The following is a 16,797-nucleotide window of genomic DNA, read 5'->3' as shown; positions in this document are numbered from 1 at the left end:
ACAGGCCTGCCCATCCAGGAATTTGGCCCTCCCAGAAGAAATCAGCATCAACTCTGTTTTAATGCAAGGGTTAATGCAATGCTTTCACATCGGGCCAACGAGGCTCAGGAAAAAAATAAAATAAAATTCACCAGGAGGAAAAACTCGTTTGTACGTTTTTTTGTGGGCCACATGTGAAAAATTGATTTCAGTTCTGAGAATAAACTCAGAACTCTGACTTTGGACACTTGGATAACCATCAGCGTGATAAGAACTACCTAAAACAAAAATTTATTTGACATGAACTTTAATATTTTAGTTTTGCTCATGTCCCATCCACTAAGACGAAGGGGGCTGGATTTGTGATCTGTACTGCAGCCAGCCACCAGGGGATGATCGAGATGTTTTGCTTCACTTTTGGGGAGCTGCCATGTCGTCCATCAAACAGTCAATGGTTGCAATATGCAGCTTCACCGCTAGATGCCACTAAACTTACACACTGGACCTTTAAATAAGGGATATTTTTCCACCAATGGTTAAACATACAGAGGCCAAAACGATTGGGCTTCCTTATTTATCCCTCGTATAAAGTGTGTTATATAGTTATATTTAATATAAATATTAATATAAATATAAGTTATATTTTTTAATGTTTTCATATAATTAAATTTGGCACTTTTTTATAGACTCTATATTGTAAGTATAGTAGTAATTTTTTGTATTGGCCTTTGTGAGCACTGCTGCACCTGTTATCATGCAGAGTTCACAGTGTAGGCAGGTTCTCCAGGTTTTATTGGTAGGCGGGGTTTCGCCAGCCCGACTGAGGCTGAAGATTTAATCAAAACACCTGTAGAGACCCTGAAGAGGACGCTGGAGAAAATACGCCGTACACCATCTCATCTGAAACATGAGGATATCTTTGACAGCTTCTTTACTCGTAGCGTTGGGCTTCATGTGCCCGATCCATATGTTGGTGAGTCATCTTTTAGTCTGTGGAACAAACTTTTTTTTTTTTTTTTAACTCGGAGCTCACCTTTCTTACTTCCTGATGTGAGCCGACGATTTCACTACCGTGTAAAGTGGGTTTTATCACATGTCGACGTGTGAACTGTTTATCGGGCTTGAGTTTTGTTTACAACTTGAAATAAACCAATTAGTTTTAGATACAGTCATCTAAAATTAAATTACAGTCACTTGAAGGCTACATGCTCATCTGCTTATTCGTGTCTATCTCTTGTGTAACACTCATTAGGTGTCACATGGCCCGATTTACACCCCGGGGCTCAATTTCGGACAAAACATTGTAGACAATATTATATGTATGTATGTATGTATAGAGATTAAAAGAGCAGAGAAGCTCACACTTCCCATTTCATGGATTTTCTGGGTGAAATCACCTGATGGCTTTTTTAAATTATTTGTATAATATCCACCATAAAAGTCAAATGAAGTATATGAGTAAATGTGTTCACTCTTGCCTGTTGGCTAGAGGTGAGTAATATGATGATACACAATAACTGTCTTACCCTATACTGAGGTATCTATTTGTTTTATGTTTTGGTTGTATTGGGAGATTTTGCAAATTATTCAGAAGTACTGCTTAATGGTAATATAGCTTTACAGATTTAGCATCTATGTGATGATTTACCTTGATCTTTAGGTATCCAGTTCACTAGATTAGCCAATAAGATGCATTCCCATTGGTTGTTTTTAATCTATAAATGGTTTCTCAGTTGAAATTCCAGAAAACGTACTAAATCAAAATACTGCGTATATCAGCTATATATAAACTTACTACAATACAAGATTTTATGAACATGGCCTCTCCATATGATTGGGTACGGCCATTCCTCATCTGCTGAATCCTCCCTCACCCCCACAACAGAATGAATTCAGCTGGGCATGAATTTAAATCTAAATCCATCCTCTACCCACTTCAGGTTACTGAGGCGTTGGACAGTCTATCACAGGGCTGCAGACACAGTTCACCTAACCTTCATGTCTGTATACTGTGGCAACAAAGCCATGTGTGAACTCTGAGAGAAACAAACAAACCAGAGACATTTCTCACCAGGAATAGAAACTAGAAGATGGTTAAGTTTTGGTCCATTATGATCAGTCACAAGTTAGACAGAGGGTTTACTGCATCCCTTAAATTAGCACTATCTCCAGGAGTAAACATTATTGGTATGGTTGAAAAAACAGTCATATGAAGCTGTCCCAGAGCTTTCAGTCATATCAAAATCATGATCTTTCTCAGCAGAAAGAGTTTGTCCAGTTGTCATGGAATTGTAGATGTGAAATTTACACTTTAACTGAGCACTTCTCATCCACGTTGACTTAAAAGCTGAGGTTCAAACATCACTCTTGACCTTTTTAGAAACAGAAGAAAATTTCTCCATTTAGTAGCTCCTCTGAAGCTTTTTGATCATGATCTTCAGCAGCTGTTTATTATAGTGCATTATGTTTTATCACCGATGACATATTTCACACTCGTCACTGTTCTCTGTTATCACAAGTTTGGATGGACTTTGTAATTGACAAGAAGAATTAATCATTGAATCTATAAAGCTCTACCATTGAAGCCTCTGATCTATCTCACGTCTCTTGTAACATTTAAATCTTGTAACTAGAGTCTTTCATATCTCGTGGAGATTTTAAAGCTCTATTAGCTGATATTTTTATGACTCTTGTGACTGTTTTTATTAATTCTTTGTTGTTGTTTGTTTCTTGTTCTCAGGTCTCTCTTGAAAAAGAGATCTCAATCTCAATGAGACCACGTGATAAAATAAAGATATATACATACAGTATGGGTGCAACATAATAATGTTTCTTGGCAGCATTCCTACAGAGTGACTGTTCAGATCGTTCCAAAACGCACATATTCTTTTATGACTGAGTCATCAGCAGTACTCTGTTTTCCAAAGCAAACGTTTTATTCCTCATCCAATATTCACCTTCTTAAGGACTAAAAAGTGGCTGTAAAAACCTTCAAGTAATGTATGCTGGTTACAGGCCATTTAGTCCTCACAACTGATTTTAGTGTGTGACTATCCAGCGCCTTAGAATTTCACACAGTAAATGCAAAGTGATTCATGGAATATTGATCATTAACTAATAGAGCAATGTTATCTCTTGGAAGAGCTTATTTAACTTTATGTTGCGCCTCTATAATTCTGTTCAAACACTCAAACTGCCAGAGAGAAGCTGGCGAGAGAAGCTTTTTCCACCTGCATTGTTCTTTATTTTGTATTAGAAGTGTTAAAACAACATTTTGTGCTCTGCTACTTTTACTTACGTGCCAAATGGATGGAATGACATCACCATTTATATCAAGCTGTATTCTTTACATGTGACTTTTTATTGGTTATAACAATGTGATCACTTGCATCATTATGGGTTTATCAGCCACAGTGTCTTTTTTTGAGTTTATGTTCCTCAACAGGACTTTGTATCTGTGACCTGATTCATGCCTTTATTGCTCTCCTAAAGAAATCTGTTTTTATATGCTTGACAATAAACAGTATTGTGATGATGTTGTTCTCTCATCACCCCCAACTTGAATTATCCTCATCCTTCCTTTTTCTTCATGCATTTAGTCTCCAGCCCTTACAGACTTTGAGGGATCAGGATATGACCTGGACGGCTCTGGTTCAGGGGATTGGTCGGACCAAGGTAACGCTTGGTGCCATGTTCAATGATTATAAATTTGGCATAGTATCTGTTGTTTATCTAGTGTTCATTTCCAACACCATACACAATATATTTCATCCTTTCTCTTCTCCGCAATCTCACCAGGTGAAATCAACAACGAGGATCAGTCCAACAACAAAGATGTCAGAATATTGGGAGGTGGAACCAAGAATACTTTACAGGTATGACACATGACTTTCTGTGATGATTCTCACTATTTGTCCATAATGCAGTTGGCAGAGCAGGAAATAGAGTAATGCAACTCTTCCTACTTTTGTCTTCAGGATTCTTCAGACTTGACCTTTGATAGTACACACTGGCTTGCAAAAGACAGCGGATCAGGATATGTTGTTGTGGCAAACAGCAAGAGCTTCTTGGAGAACAAAGAAATCGTTGCAGGTAATTTGCAGTATGTTACAAAGACTTTGACAAAGTAACATACTGTGAATGTTTATTTGAACTCATTAATTTATGTTCATGTACGCAGGCATTGTTGCAGGAGGAGTAATAGGAGTGATGGTGGCTGCTGTACTGGGAGCAATATTAATCTACAAATGGCAGAAGAAAGATGGAGGATACATTATGGGCCAGCAGAGGGCTTCAGATGATTTTCACTAACCCGACATGGAGGTGGTTGTTGTTGTTTAAACGTCCACACGATTGAAAACTGTCAAATCAAAACTTGTTTTATAAGGCAGATGTTCCCACGGAGCAACGGACCGGTGCCGTTTCTTAGGACATTTGCTGCTGGGCCTTTTGGAAACTGAAAGCTGAATCATAATTATATAATTTTATAGGCTGCTGAACACTGTTTTTGTGGTAATTATCTTGAACTTTGCACAATCCCTGCTGCATTTCTCCTAATCACTTACTGTCATGACCCCCAACAACATTATACTTACTTTTAATTAAAGTAGTTCATCAGTGGGTCACAAGTCAGTCATCACCACCTCTTCTCAGCACTCAGTGGTGCATGAAATCTGTCTGACTGCACTACCTGAGGTCTATCTGACCATACTTTAATTTAGTACTGTAAGTAACCACAATTAAACACACACACACACACAAGTTTTGCTTTTTGTTTAGTTCTGTTTTGCTCTCTTTCTCTGTCATTTTTAACTGGGTATCGAGGCTTATTTTTGATTTGTGAATCAAAATTTGTTCAGCCTGTACCCAACAAAAAATTTTTTTTTTTGTATAAAAACAGTCTATGGTGCAGAAAAAGGTTGGTATCACCAAGACGGTGAGACTAATAACTATTTTTTTCTATTTTTACTTGATATTCTGTTGCTTAATGCAAATATTATCTGTTGTTATTCATTGATAATTTATTTATATCTATGGTAAAATATGAAGTATTGTCTTTATTTGATGATTTAGTGGATTTCCTCTTTTACAAAGATGTGAGATTGCTTCATTCTATCTCAGGACAGTAGCTGCCATTGAGGACACTGAGGTCATGTTTTGCATGTGCAACTTTAAATTTCAGTGGTAATTAGATACTTGCGGTAGTATGCCAGGATAATGATCAGTGACAACACTGAAATTATATTTGAAATGTACACGACATGTAAGTTGAGCATTGAAAGAAAATGGTAACAGTTGCCATATTTGATCTGTCTGTTAAAGTGGCTCCTTTCTTTGTTTCCATGTAAACATTTTGTAACATTTGAATTTAAAAAATAGGACCTATGATCAAAATGTACAGTAACTGTAATATAGTAACAGATGAAGGATTTTATTTTTATTATTAAAACGGGCAAAAATTGGTTGTTGTTAGGCCCTATTCATCCATATCACACACACATTTTGCCTGATTACACCTCTTCTCAGGACCGTGTGGGCATGAACAGAGCATGTCTGATTGACATCTCCTTCCTGTTACACCTGTCAAGGTGGCACCATTTACCTACAGTACGTGTGTGTGTGTGTGTGTGTGTGTGTGTGTGTGTGTGTGTGTGTGTGCAGGGCCTTTCAGAGCAACATGTACGACAAATGACCTCCAGTATTTCTCTGCTCTCTGTCACAGCTCTGCTTGTAGCAAAATTATTTCACCCACTGTGTAAAGCAGTGAAACCTCAGGAGGATAACTCCATTACTGTAAGCTAAATAATTCATGTGATCTGAAATAAGACTTTGGGGTATTTAATTCTTGGGTCTTTATTAAATGTAAATGACAATGGTTTGCCACAATGTAACACATTATCTCACCTGTATGCATCATGAAATGATATTTACTATTGTGATGCTCCATAATTGTTAATAAATTATCTTTATAACAATTTAAATCTCTAGAATTGTCTTTATTTTGAGGTTATTAAGAAAAAGGCTGTATGGAACTATATGGTCCTTTTTCTTTGGAACAACCAGGACTCTACTAGAGCTGGCGTCCGACCAAACTGAGCAATTGGGGAAGAAGGGTCTTGGTAAGAGAGGTGACCAAGAACCCGATGGTCACTCTGGCTGAGCTCCAGAGAGCCTGTGTGAAGATGGGAGAAACCTCAAGAAGGATAACCATCACGGCAACACTCCACCAATCTCGGCTTTATGGCAGAGTGGCCATAAAGCCGAGATTGGCTTCCAGACGGAAGCCTCTTCTCAGTGAAAGACACGGGAAAGTCTGCTTGGAGTTTGCAAAAAAGCACCTAAAGGACTCTCAGACTGTGAGAAACAAGATTCTCTGGTCTGATGAAACCAAGATTGAACTGTTTGGCCTCAGTTCTAATCTTTATTTCTGGAGGAAACCAGGCACCGCTCATCACCTGTCCAATACCATCCCAGTGGTGAAGCATGGTGGTGGCAGCATCATGCTGTGGGGGTTTTCAGCGGCAGGGACTAGGGAACTGGTCAGGGCTGAGGTAAAGCTGAACGGAGCAAAATACAGAGATATCCTTAATGAAAACCTGGTCCAGAGCCCTCAGGACCTTGGACTGGGCCGAAGGTTCACCTTCCAACAAGACAAGGACCCTAAGCACACAGCCAAGACAACGCAGGAGTGGCTTAGGGACAACTCTGAATGTCCTTGAGTGGCCCAGCCGGAGCCCTAACCTGAACCCAATCAAACATCTCTGGAGAGACCTGAAAATGGCTGTCCATCGATGGTCCCCATCCAATCTGACAGAGCTTGAGAGGATCGGTAGAGAAGAATGGCAGAAAATCCCCAAATCCAGGTGTGCAAAGCATGTTGCTTCATACTCAAGAAGACTCGAGGCTGTAATCGCTGCCAGAGGTGCTTCAACTATGTACTGAGTAAAGGGTCTGAATACTTATGTCAATGTGATATTTCAGTTTTTCCTTTTTAATAAATTTGCAAAAACTTCTAAAATTCTGCCTTCACTTTGTCATTATGGGGTATTGAGTGTAGATTGATGAGGGGTAAAAATGAATTTACACAATTTTTGCATAAGGCTGCAACATAACAAAATGTGGGAAAAAAGAAGGGGTCTGAATACTTTCTGAATGCATTGTATAAAGTAAATAAAATAAATTGTTTTAAATTAATCAATAAATAAACCAGCTGAATAAAATAATGAAGTACTGAATACTGAAGTAAAAAATTAATAGAATTTTGTTACATAAATATTCCAACTCTTTCCTCTACATGATTGCAATTAAAACTATGTGCCTGTTCTATTTTTTATGCTTTACTGAACAATGAATTGACAATATCTATGGTAATAGATATTTGGCATGTGTCTAATAAAGTAGTAAATAAAAATAACATAATATAATGTCAAATCAATAAAAATATGATTGCATAAATTGGTCTTCAATTTAAAGGTTTGTACTGCCTGACTATTAATTTGTATAATTATACACATCTCAACAGTGAGATTTTAAATTCATACACATTAATTGTAAAAAGTCATGGATTTGGTTACAGTACCTGAATGTAATAAAGTACTCTATCTATCTATCTATCTATCTATCTATCTATTAGGCTACATAGACAAGCTACACAACAACATGCATGCACAGAAAATCAAAACATTTGCACATAAATCTCAAAACAAAACGATTACCTGAAGCCTGTTGGTTACCTTGTAACTTCTAAACATCCATTGGTTTAAGTTCCTGTCCGTCACACGAGTCTCTGTAGTCCCCTCCTTTTCCTCCTCTTTCTCCCCGGGCAGAGCGTTTGTTTTTATCCGCGGTGTCGTGCAGGTTTGTCGGGGAAGCGGTGGGCGTTCCTACGTGTTCGTTCGCTAACTGTTGATGTCGAGAAGCATTTCTCACCTCCACCACAACTAGCTATCCCGATGTTTCTCCCTACGCTTGTGGAGGACATGCATCATTTCAAGCCGAGTCGAGACAGACTGTACACCACCCGGTGTTGTGGATGTTGCCACGTCCGGACGGGGACCATCATCCTGGGAACATGGTACATGGTGCGTAAAATGGTTGATAGCATTGCTAATGTTAGCTATCACTTGTGTTAAGTTCACTGAAGTAGCAAGTTACATAAAGAATGGCAACAAGGCAGTGACATCTGCTTCTGGTTGTGTGTTGTAATTGTTGTCGGCAGCTCCAATATTAGCTAAATGTCATTTTTGACTGTTTTAAACAGCTGTTACGAGGCTAGCGCAGGATGCTAGCATTAGCCATTAGCCTGCAATCGTCTCAGGTTTGGCTAGTAGTATTTCTGTCGGTGCAGCTCACACAGACTTAAAACGCGGTTAGTAACCCGATCGCCGCACAGAAAATAGTCGATGCCTACCGGTTATTTGCACCTGGATGATATGTGAAGGTTAAACATTTAGAAACAAATGACATTTGGCCTGGATAGCACGTTAGCTAACTTAGCCGACACTCGGCTGACGTTATGTTGTCAAATCATAACAAGAAGAAATCCGCAGAAACATTCATTTCAGGACACAGATTTAAATCACGTCCCTGTTTTGCAATTTAATTCAGGCACGTTGAAATAGTTCACTGTCATATGCACATTTTGTTCCTGCAGCACTCTAAACTCAGAGCTGAATAAATCACAGATGTTTTGGTTGGGTCTCAAAATCCTCTTCTGCGTTTTTTTGCCAGCTGGACAATATTTAGCACTCAGAGCACGTCAGTCATCTTCCTCTGTTTTCTCTGTGTTTTTATTTTATTTAACATTGATTTTACCAGGAAAACCTCATTGTTATTAAAAATCTCATTTGCAAGGTTGTCCTGGACAAGACAGGCAGCAACATAAAAATAAGTTATGACAGACAGACCTCCTTTTAATCAATATAGAATAATTAAGTCATGAATAAAATTACAATAAAAGAGAAAATAAAAATACAATCTTAATACTAGAATTTAGCACTCTCAAACCTGTTTACAGTGAAGTTAAATTCTGCTACAACTATCAAACATACAGCTATTTAGGGGCCTGTGGTTGGACAATTATCAATGTAAGAGCAGCCAGATTAGGGATGTTAAATCACTTTTTGCATTTATGTCAGTCTCGAGAATATTTACTTGTTTTGTAAAGGCTTATTTATGGTAAGTAGCACGACACTTGCCAGGAATTTAAAAAGTCGCGCGTGGTTTTCAAGTGTATGCTTTGGCGAAAGGTTTCAGTCGTCTCCATGGTAACCAGACACCAACCTCCTGCCGGCTTGTTTAGTTACACTATATCATCCTGACCGGGACTAATTAAACAAGAATGTTACAAGTTATCTAAAGTTACAGACCAAAATATAAATAAGGAAGTTCGGTGAAAACTAGTCTCCATGGCAACGTGGTAACGCTACCCAATCACACTGCGCGCCAATATTTGATGGTGTCAGCAACAACAAAATTCTCTAGGTGCGCGACATGAAAGGAAAGTGCTTTTTTCTGTCGAAAATACGTCATTTATGTCGAGCAACACTTATCTAAAGTGTCAAGCGACCCACCATGAAGGAGCCTTTAATGTTTGTTGCTTTGGTTTGATAAATCCTCTATTACACATAAGATAGCCTACTCTTCAATACTACCTGAAGCCTTGTTGGGAAGGCGTTAAGACAGCAGCACACAAAATACAATTACTGATACAAAATGATAAAAATATTTATAATAGTTGTTGTTAGGATGTTGACCTTGTTGTAGAATCTCACACTAACAGCTTGAGGTTTTTTTGAGAGCGTTCTTCATCAGTTTTGTTACAACTACATCTCCATTCTTGATTAAAGGACAGCACAGTGACTTTGTTTATATTACTGCAACATCAAATTTTGTACATTTTACAAGGCTGCCAAAGATTTTCCAGAACATATTTTCCTTCCTTTATGTCAGTCATTGGTTTCAGTTCACTGCACCATGATATCATTTCTTTTTCACGGCATTTACAGTTGATTAGTTGTCTTGCAAGCTCAATTTTTCAACAACATATCTTGTAAATGCAGCTGACAATTAATGATGGAGTTTCCTTGAATGGTTCCTCCTCACGACTGCCTTCCCACGATGATGATGAAGTAACTTGGACAGAAAAAAGGGGTCATTAATTGTTGACAGTGTTTCCTATCTCTCCCATTTCTTAAGTTTTTCATAAAATACAAGCATGAACTGAAACCAATGATTGCTTTGAGGGTAAGAATTCAATGAAAAAACACTCCAAATCATTTGGAAAATTGGTAAAGGACATACAAGTTCACTTCAAATAGAGTCCTTTTTTGTAAAAAAAAAAAAAAAAAAAAAAAAAGCCTCTTTCTTTTACCACCTTCTCCTCAGGTTGTCAACCTGTTGATGGGCATCCTGCTGACTGTCGCTGTTACCCACCCAGAAAATGTACCCACCATCGACTTGCAGTACGAGGTCATCGACCATTATTTCGCCTCTGATAGGATGTCTGGTAAGCAATGACATATACATAAGAGCGGCTGTAAAGGACTAACAAATTGCATTGAAAAAACAGTGAAATTTATTCAGTTTATCAAGCATTTACACATCAAACACATCACTTTTATTATGTGGGCCTTCGGATTCCACTGTGGCTTGATGAAGATGGTTTGACCACTGAAACATCATGAACAAATAGTATCTGCATTAGACCTACATGTGTATAGCTGCTTTTTTTCTGTTCGGGGCCTTTCACCAACCCATGAGCGGCTGTTATGCTGAGGTTGAACATGTGATTCATCTTCCACAGGGAGCAGAGCTCCCTGGTGACAGCAAAACAAAACAACTCATGATGACAACAGCACGCTGCTGCGTTGTCTACATGTTGTTTGAAAATGTTGTTGTTGGTGTGATGCCACCAGATCTGCTCCTCTGTATTTCCTCAAAGGGTGTATGTTTGTCTAAGGTGTTTGTCTGTGCTAGGGCAGGACTGCAAGAGGGTTTTTCTTTTAAGCTGGCGGTTGTTTTGTTGATTCATTCGTTGGCTTGGTGAAGGCCTCTTCATTTTTCTGAAACAGTGATTCAGCGGGAGAGGAGGGGAAACAAGCTGTGGTGGGTTGACCTTCCCACAGCAGGCTCATGCCAGCACTCAGGGCAGTGGAGGTTGTCCAGAGGCAATGTTAGCATTCAGACTGGTTCAGTTATCATTAACCTTGACTATTGGTGCAGCTTCAACAGGCTGCTATCATTTTATTCCATCATCCAGGCCATGTTTACAAGATTTAACTGACAAAATGTGTGGAAAATGGCTTTTCTTAAGTATTTTTTTTCTAAGTTAATTACAATTATCTACAGGAAATAGCAAGGTAGCCTTGGCATAATGAATGCCAAACATTGTCAGATTGCAACTTCTCCAATGTGCTGAATATCTTTGGGTTCAAGACTGTATTCATGATCTAACTAAATATGAAGTAAAACACTATACTGATATAAAGACAAGAATGAAACTGTTTAGACCTGGCAGAGATTGATGTAGATTGAAATTTGTGTTTTACACACAGTAACAAAGTGGTATCTCCAGCATCTGCATTGTGTAAGTCTGTTTTTTCTTTTCATAATTCGATAAAGTTTAGAACTTTTTTTCCCCTCAAAAAAACTTAAAATTAGATCCAGACAGTCCACTGACACATCCATACATTGACATACAAGTTATTCTGCTCGAGCTACTGCATAACAAAGACATGTGTCTGGACCGCAGTGCTGCTGTAGCTCTCTCACTAGCATCCTTCTAGTGCAACAGGCAGGACAATTTGAGGAAGCGAGAGAGTGAGTGATGGCGAGAGAAGAGGATATGAAAGGCAGACCTTTTTAATTATCCCGGACTGAGTTTCATTGTGTGTTCTTTACCGGGAGAGAGCGCGAGGCTTAATGCTCCCCAGAGCTGGCCTTTTAAAACGGAGTAAGCTGGAAAGTGAGAAGCCCGGGAGACTGTTCACTCACACTGTATGCAAATCACAGCAGCCCCTAAGAACACAAGCGAATGTCCACTCAACTACACTCAGTCTTATATTAACAGTTAAATCTAAAGCTGTACTAAAATCATACTTAACCTTTTGTCTTCATTTGATCACCTTATTTATTCCCACTTGCTCCCATACAGAGAATGCCTGTGTCGGATTTGCCATCTCTCTGCTGATGCTCACCATCAGTGCCATGATGGTGTATGGAGCCATAACTGTAAGTGTGCACAGTAGTTATGTTGCCTTTTTAAAGTCTTTTTTTATATATATACTTAAAGCACTTTCATGATTTCTTATGCAAATATGTAATCCCAAAATGTGCATGCATTAAAAAAAAATCTTTCAAGAGGTAAGTATGACATAACATGAAATACCAAAGCTCCCTGCCCTGTTTCTTTCTTCCTCTTTTTTTTTTTTTTTTTTTTTTTTTAGTACAGTACGTTTTAACAAGATGTTCAAAAGAGCACTGATGCAGTGGGAGTGTAGCACACAATGCTATGTTCTCACCGCCTGTCATCTTTACCTCACAGGCCTGCCTGATGGCATCAAGACTGACAGGTTTGATAGCCTTTTGATGTGGATCTGTATTAGGCTGCTAGTTGGGGTGACTGCACAGTTAAAGTATGACACGCGCCTGCATGCCGGCTGTCTGTGCAGGAGTTATGCTTTAGCTGTGCAAGTACATGCTCCCAGACAACTGTAGTTGGCACCCTTTTCAAAGTAGTGAGGCGGAGCGGAACCGCTTTTGCTGTAGTGTCCCAGTGAAATATCCCTCAATGTCTGAAAGCTGATCATAATACAAAACAGATGTATTTTGCTATATGATGTAGTAATGGAGAGTGAAGTAGGCCATACAGAGTTTACTGTGCTTTCGCTAGAAAAAAACATCCACAGTGCCAGTAGAGACTCTTGTGAACAACCTAATTGAAGGACCACTTTGCTGATTTTCAACCTGCTGTCTGTATTTGTTACACTAATACGTGCTAATATACACAGTTGCAGCGTCAGCACTTAACTGTAGGTAGGCTCTTTTCATTTACTTACTCCAAACCACATCTGAAGATACATTTAAATGAGAAAAAATAAGAATAAACGTAAGAAATAAGATAGATATATATAAAGAAAACGAGAGTAAGATATTTAAAAACCAGGATAATGTTAAACATTGAAACTAGGAAAACTACTGTGTTAGTTTCTTCTGCTCAGTATGTGTGTGAATGCATCATCAGCTGTAGGATTTGCAGAGGTAAATTAAACCTACCTACAGGATACAGATATAATATGTAGAGATGAGGTTGGAAAAAAAAAAAGCAACAGGGTCCTTCTGTGTCCTCTGAGTTGATTGATCACATCTATTAATCTCCTCCTGTTTCCATCCTCAGCATCGCGATGGCTGGCTCATCCCGTTTTTCTGCTACCAGCTGTTTGACTTTGCTCTGAGCTGCCTGGTGGCCATCAGCTCTCTCACCTACCTACCCAGGATCAAGGACTACTTGGACCAGCTGGTTAGTCTGCATCTTCTTGTTGACATAATGTGCTCAATGCACCCTTCTATTAACAGAAGACAGTTCTAATAGATAAAGCTCACTAAAAAATCAGGGTTTATTTAAGAGTAAAGTTATTCTAATTTTAAAGCGCAGTAAATAAGTCCCGACACATTAAGAATAAGTTGTTTCCTCCTACAAGAGGACGCTGTTACCATTTTAGAATATGATTCAACACTCATAAAAATTGACAAGAAAAATTGGGGGGAAAGCAAAGAAGCCCGAGTCCCTCAAAATAATTAAGTCAGAGAAAAAATACTTTAAAATAACCTATTCTTTTTTTTTTTTAAAGTAATGAAAGAGTCCAGTCTAACAGTTTTCTGCTACAACAGTCCCAAAGTTGTATTCTGTTGGTCTTGAAGTCAGCTTTGATGCTGATGTGAGCTGAATAAGCACAAGTGTTATTGATTATATGACATCGTCTGTTCTTTTCTTCCTCAGCCGGATTTCCCCTACAAGGATAACCTCCTGTCTATGGACTCCAGCTGCCTATTGCTCTTTGTGCTTGTCTTCTTTGCCTTCCTGATCATCCTCAAGGTGAAACTGGCCTTCTTTCGCATTTAAACATATATTTTTTTCCATTGTGTTGGCTCAGAAAACTTAGATTCTTATAAAGCAAACTATTAGCACTCTGATCTAAAGAGAAATGTGACATGTTACAGTACACTTAGTTGCTGCCTTACAAAGAGTAAGATGAGAACATTGATATATTAATTTTCCGTCTGCGTGTTCAGTAAAGGGACGAGTCCAAGACGTGGTTAGCTGAGCAAGGAAAAATCCTGCATGATTATCTGTTTACCATCAACACTGGTTCTGTCATGTTTACATTTTTTTCTGGTGCATTTAACTTGTAATGGAAAAAGAGACGTCATGGTTCAACAAGTTTAAAGATTGAAGCTGTTGACTGACAATTAATTCACACAGTCTGACTCAACCCTAAAATCCCCAAATACATACTTCTCTTTGCTCTCAAGGCTTACTTGATCAACTGTGTGTGGAACTGCTACAAGTACATTAACAACAGGAACATGCCAGAGATTGCCGTCTACCCCGCCTTTGAGACTCCACCACAGGTATGCAAGCGAACTCAGTCACTCTCTGATTGACTTTTATGAACTTGTGAGTGTCATCCACTGCCACGAAGACAAACTGTGTATCAGATTGTACAACATGTAATGTTTAAATCAAGCCAGCAGGTGGCATTGCCCTCCACACATTTACTATACTGTTTGTAAGGGTGTTCCATGTCAGGAAAAACATTTTATTACCAGTTAAATTTTCCAAAGGAAGTATAAAACATACTATATTTAAGACTCACTGTTTTATTTTTAGCACTTTCACTAAAATAAAAGAGACACAAACGATGAATATGCTGCCAGAGTCCCTAGAAAAATCTTTTATTTTTATTTATTTATTTTTATCCACTCATCCTCATGATCTGTGTGCAGTCAGAAAAAATTCCGTTTAATATGGAATACCTGGTTGATGTTTTTTTGTACATTTACCCCCCCCCATTTTCTCTACAGTACATCCTGCCCACCTACGAGATGGCAATGAAGATGCCAGAGAAGGAACCACCTCCCCCTTACATGCCTGCTTAAGCACCAGCCCCATTGCCAAAACACATACACAAACAAACACACATTGCCATATGCATTCCTACGTTCCCTCACCAACCCTTTCTGAACACCATTACGCCCTAATCCCCTACCCCCCCTCCTCCCCGGACCTACTGTGTACGTGTAAGGCCACTGATAACGTTTTGTTTGACCCCCCCCCCCCCCCCCCCCCCCCCCGCTCACTGTATTTCTAGAGAGATTCTATCGAGCATCCTGCAACGTGAGAGGACAAAGGTGGGAGAGACTGAAAATTGTGTGAAATGAATGAATGAATGTGATGTTTGAAAAGTGATGGAAGCTACCCGCCCGCCCCATACCCCCCACCCCCCTCTCTGGCCTTTTTTATGTCTTAGTAAAAGGGATACATGTGATAATTAAATTGCTTGAAATGCTATCATCAATCCAGCACCATCCTATCTATAGATTGATATATGAAGTGTAAAATGAAAAAAAATATGACAATCCACTTATTATAGCTCTTATTGTTGAATTGTGTTACTTTTTTTCTCCTAATTATTAAGATCTAGACTATTCCATCACAGTCTTGAATGGAGTCCGTAGCACTTGTTTGTCTGTTATTTATTTAGCTTTGCTGTGGTTCAGTTCACCACCACTCCTGACATTTTCGTCACTTCTCTGCTGCCCTGACGGTCTATGGCCTCGTGTTAGCAAAGCTAGTGAAAAGGTTTTCCAGCTGAGACAGAGAGAGAGAGAAAGCAGAGGGCACTGACAGATGGATCATCTTCTCTGCTTCTTTCTCGCCTGACATCTGGAGCAATCGGCTAGTCTTGTGAACATTAGTAGTTGCATGCTTATCCACCCGCCCATTACTTTACTGGTATTATGATTTTATCCTAGTGGAAAAAATATTTGACTTCAATAAAAGTTTCAAAACATTTATATCATCATTTGTCTCATGTTTTTTTTTTTATGTCATGGCTTAAGTGAAGTCAAGTGAAGTGTAGTGTAGCAATCAGCATTTTTTGCTGCTGATGTTTTGACTTGTCTGAAAAAGCACAGGAAAAAAACACACTAATTACAAAACTTAGTGCCGATGATGTTAGATTAAATGACCAAATAATGACGGTTAGTTCAGCAAAATTGGATATTTGCCTCTCACTACTAGCTTATTCCAAACTATGTATATTTCTCCAAGTATGTCCCACATTCACAAAGGATTGACAGTTGAGTTTATTTTATATTTTGGCCCCTAAAGTTTATTTTTTGAAGTAATGTTACAGCTCAGGATGCTACAGTGATTTCTTGTTTACGCAACTGGTCGCTTCATATTGTGAAATGCTATATACGTTTCCTAGCAACCAATTTACACATTACCAGAGCAATATATTAATAACTCTGCACATTACTAATGTGTTTATTAGTTAAGATGCGTTTTAATGACATGATTTAATAAATCACTAGTTTGAAACTAGCTAACAAATTGTAGGAAGGACTTAACGCGCAAACCTAGTGATGGATGTCTAGATTTCTGTGAGAAAGGCCTGTTGTGTGTCATGATAAACAAACATAAAAATGCAACCTTGAGCATGGATATTCATTCTTGACCTCTTGAACATATTTTAAAGAAAAGGTTCATTTCTTTGGTAAAATCTCTGGACCTATAATCTCCAAATCCATATA

The 16,797-nt window shown here is 38.6% G+C and overlaps 1 protein-coding gene across 1 annotated transcript; it reads left to right on the top strand.

Moving 5' to 3' along the window:
- The first annotated feature begins 7,786 nt into the window (after positions 1–7,786).
- On the top strand, positions 7,787–16,064 carry laptm4a (lysosomal protein transmembrane 4 alpha). The gene is made up of 7 exons (XM_044377389.1): positions 7,787–8,060; positions 10,366–10,486; positions 12,134–12,210; positions 13,376–13,498; positions 13,979–14,074; positions 14,512–14,610; positions 15,064–16,064. The coding sequence occupies exons 1-7, from the start codon at positions 7,932–7,934 to the stop codon at positions 15,136–15,138; spliced, it is 720 nt and encodes a 239-aa protein (XP_044233324.1). The 5' UTR covers positions 7,787–7,931; the 3' UTR covers positions 15,139–16,064.
- The last annotated feature ends 733 nt before the right edge of the window (positions 16,065–16,797 follow it).

Source organism: Thunnus albacares, chromosome 16 (assembly GCF_914725855.1).
Source record: "Thunnus albacares chromosome 16, fThuAlb1.1, whole genome shotgun sequence".
In the NCBI taxonomy this organism is placed as follows: Eukaryota; Metazoa; Chordata; class Actinopteri; order Scombriformes; family Scombridae; genus Thunnus; species Thunnus albacares.
This window is presented reverse-complemented; position numbering and strand designations above follow the sequence as displayed.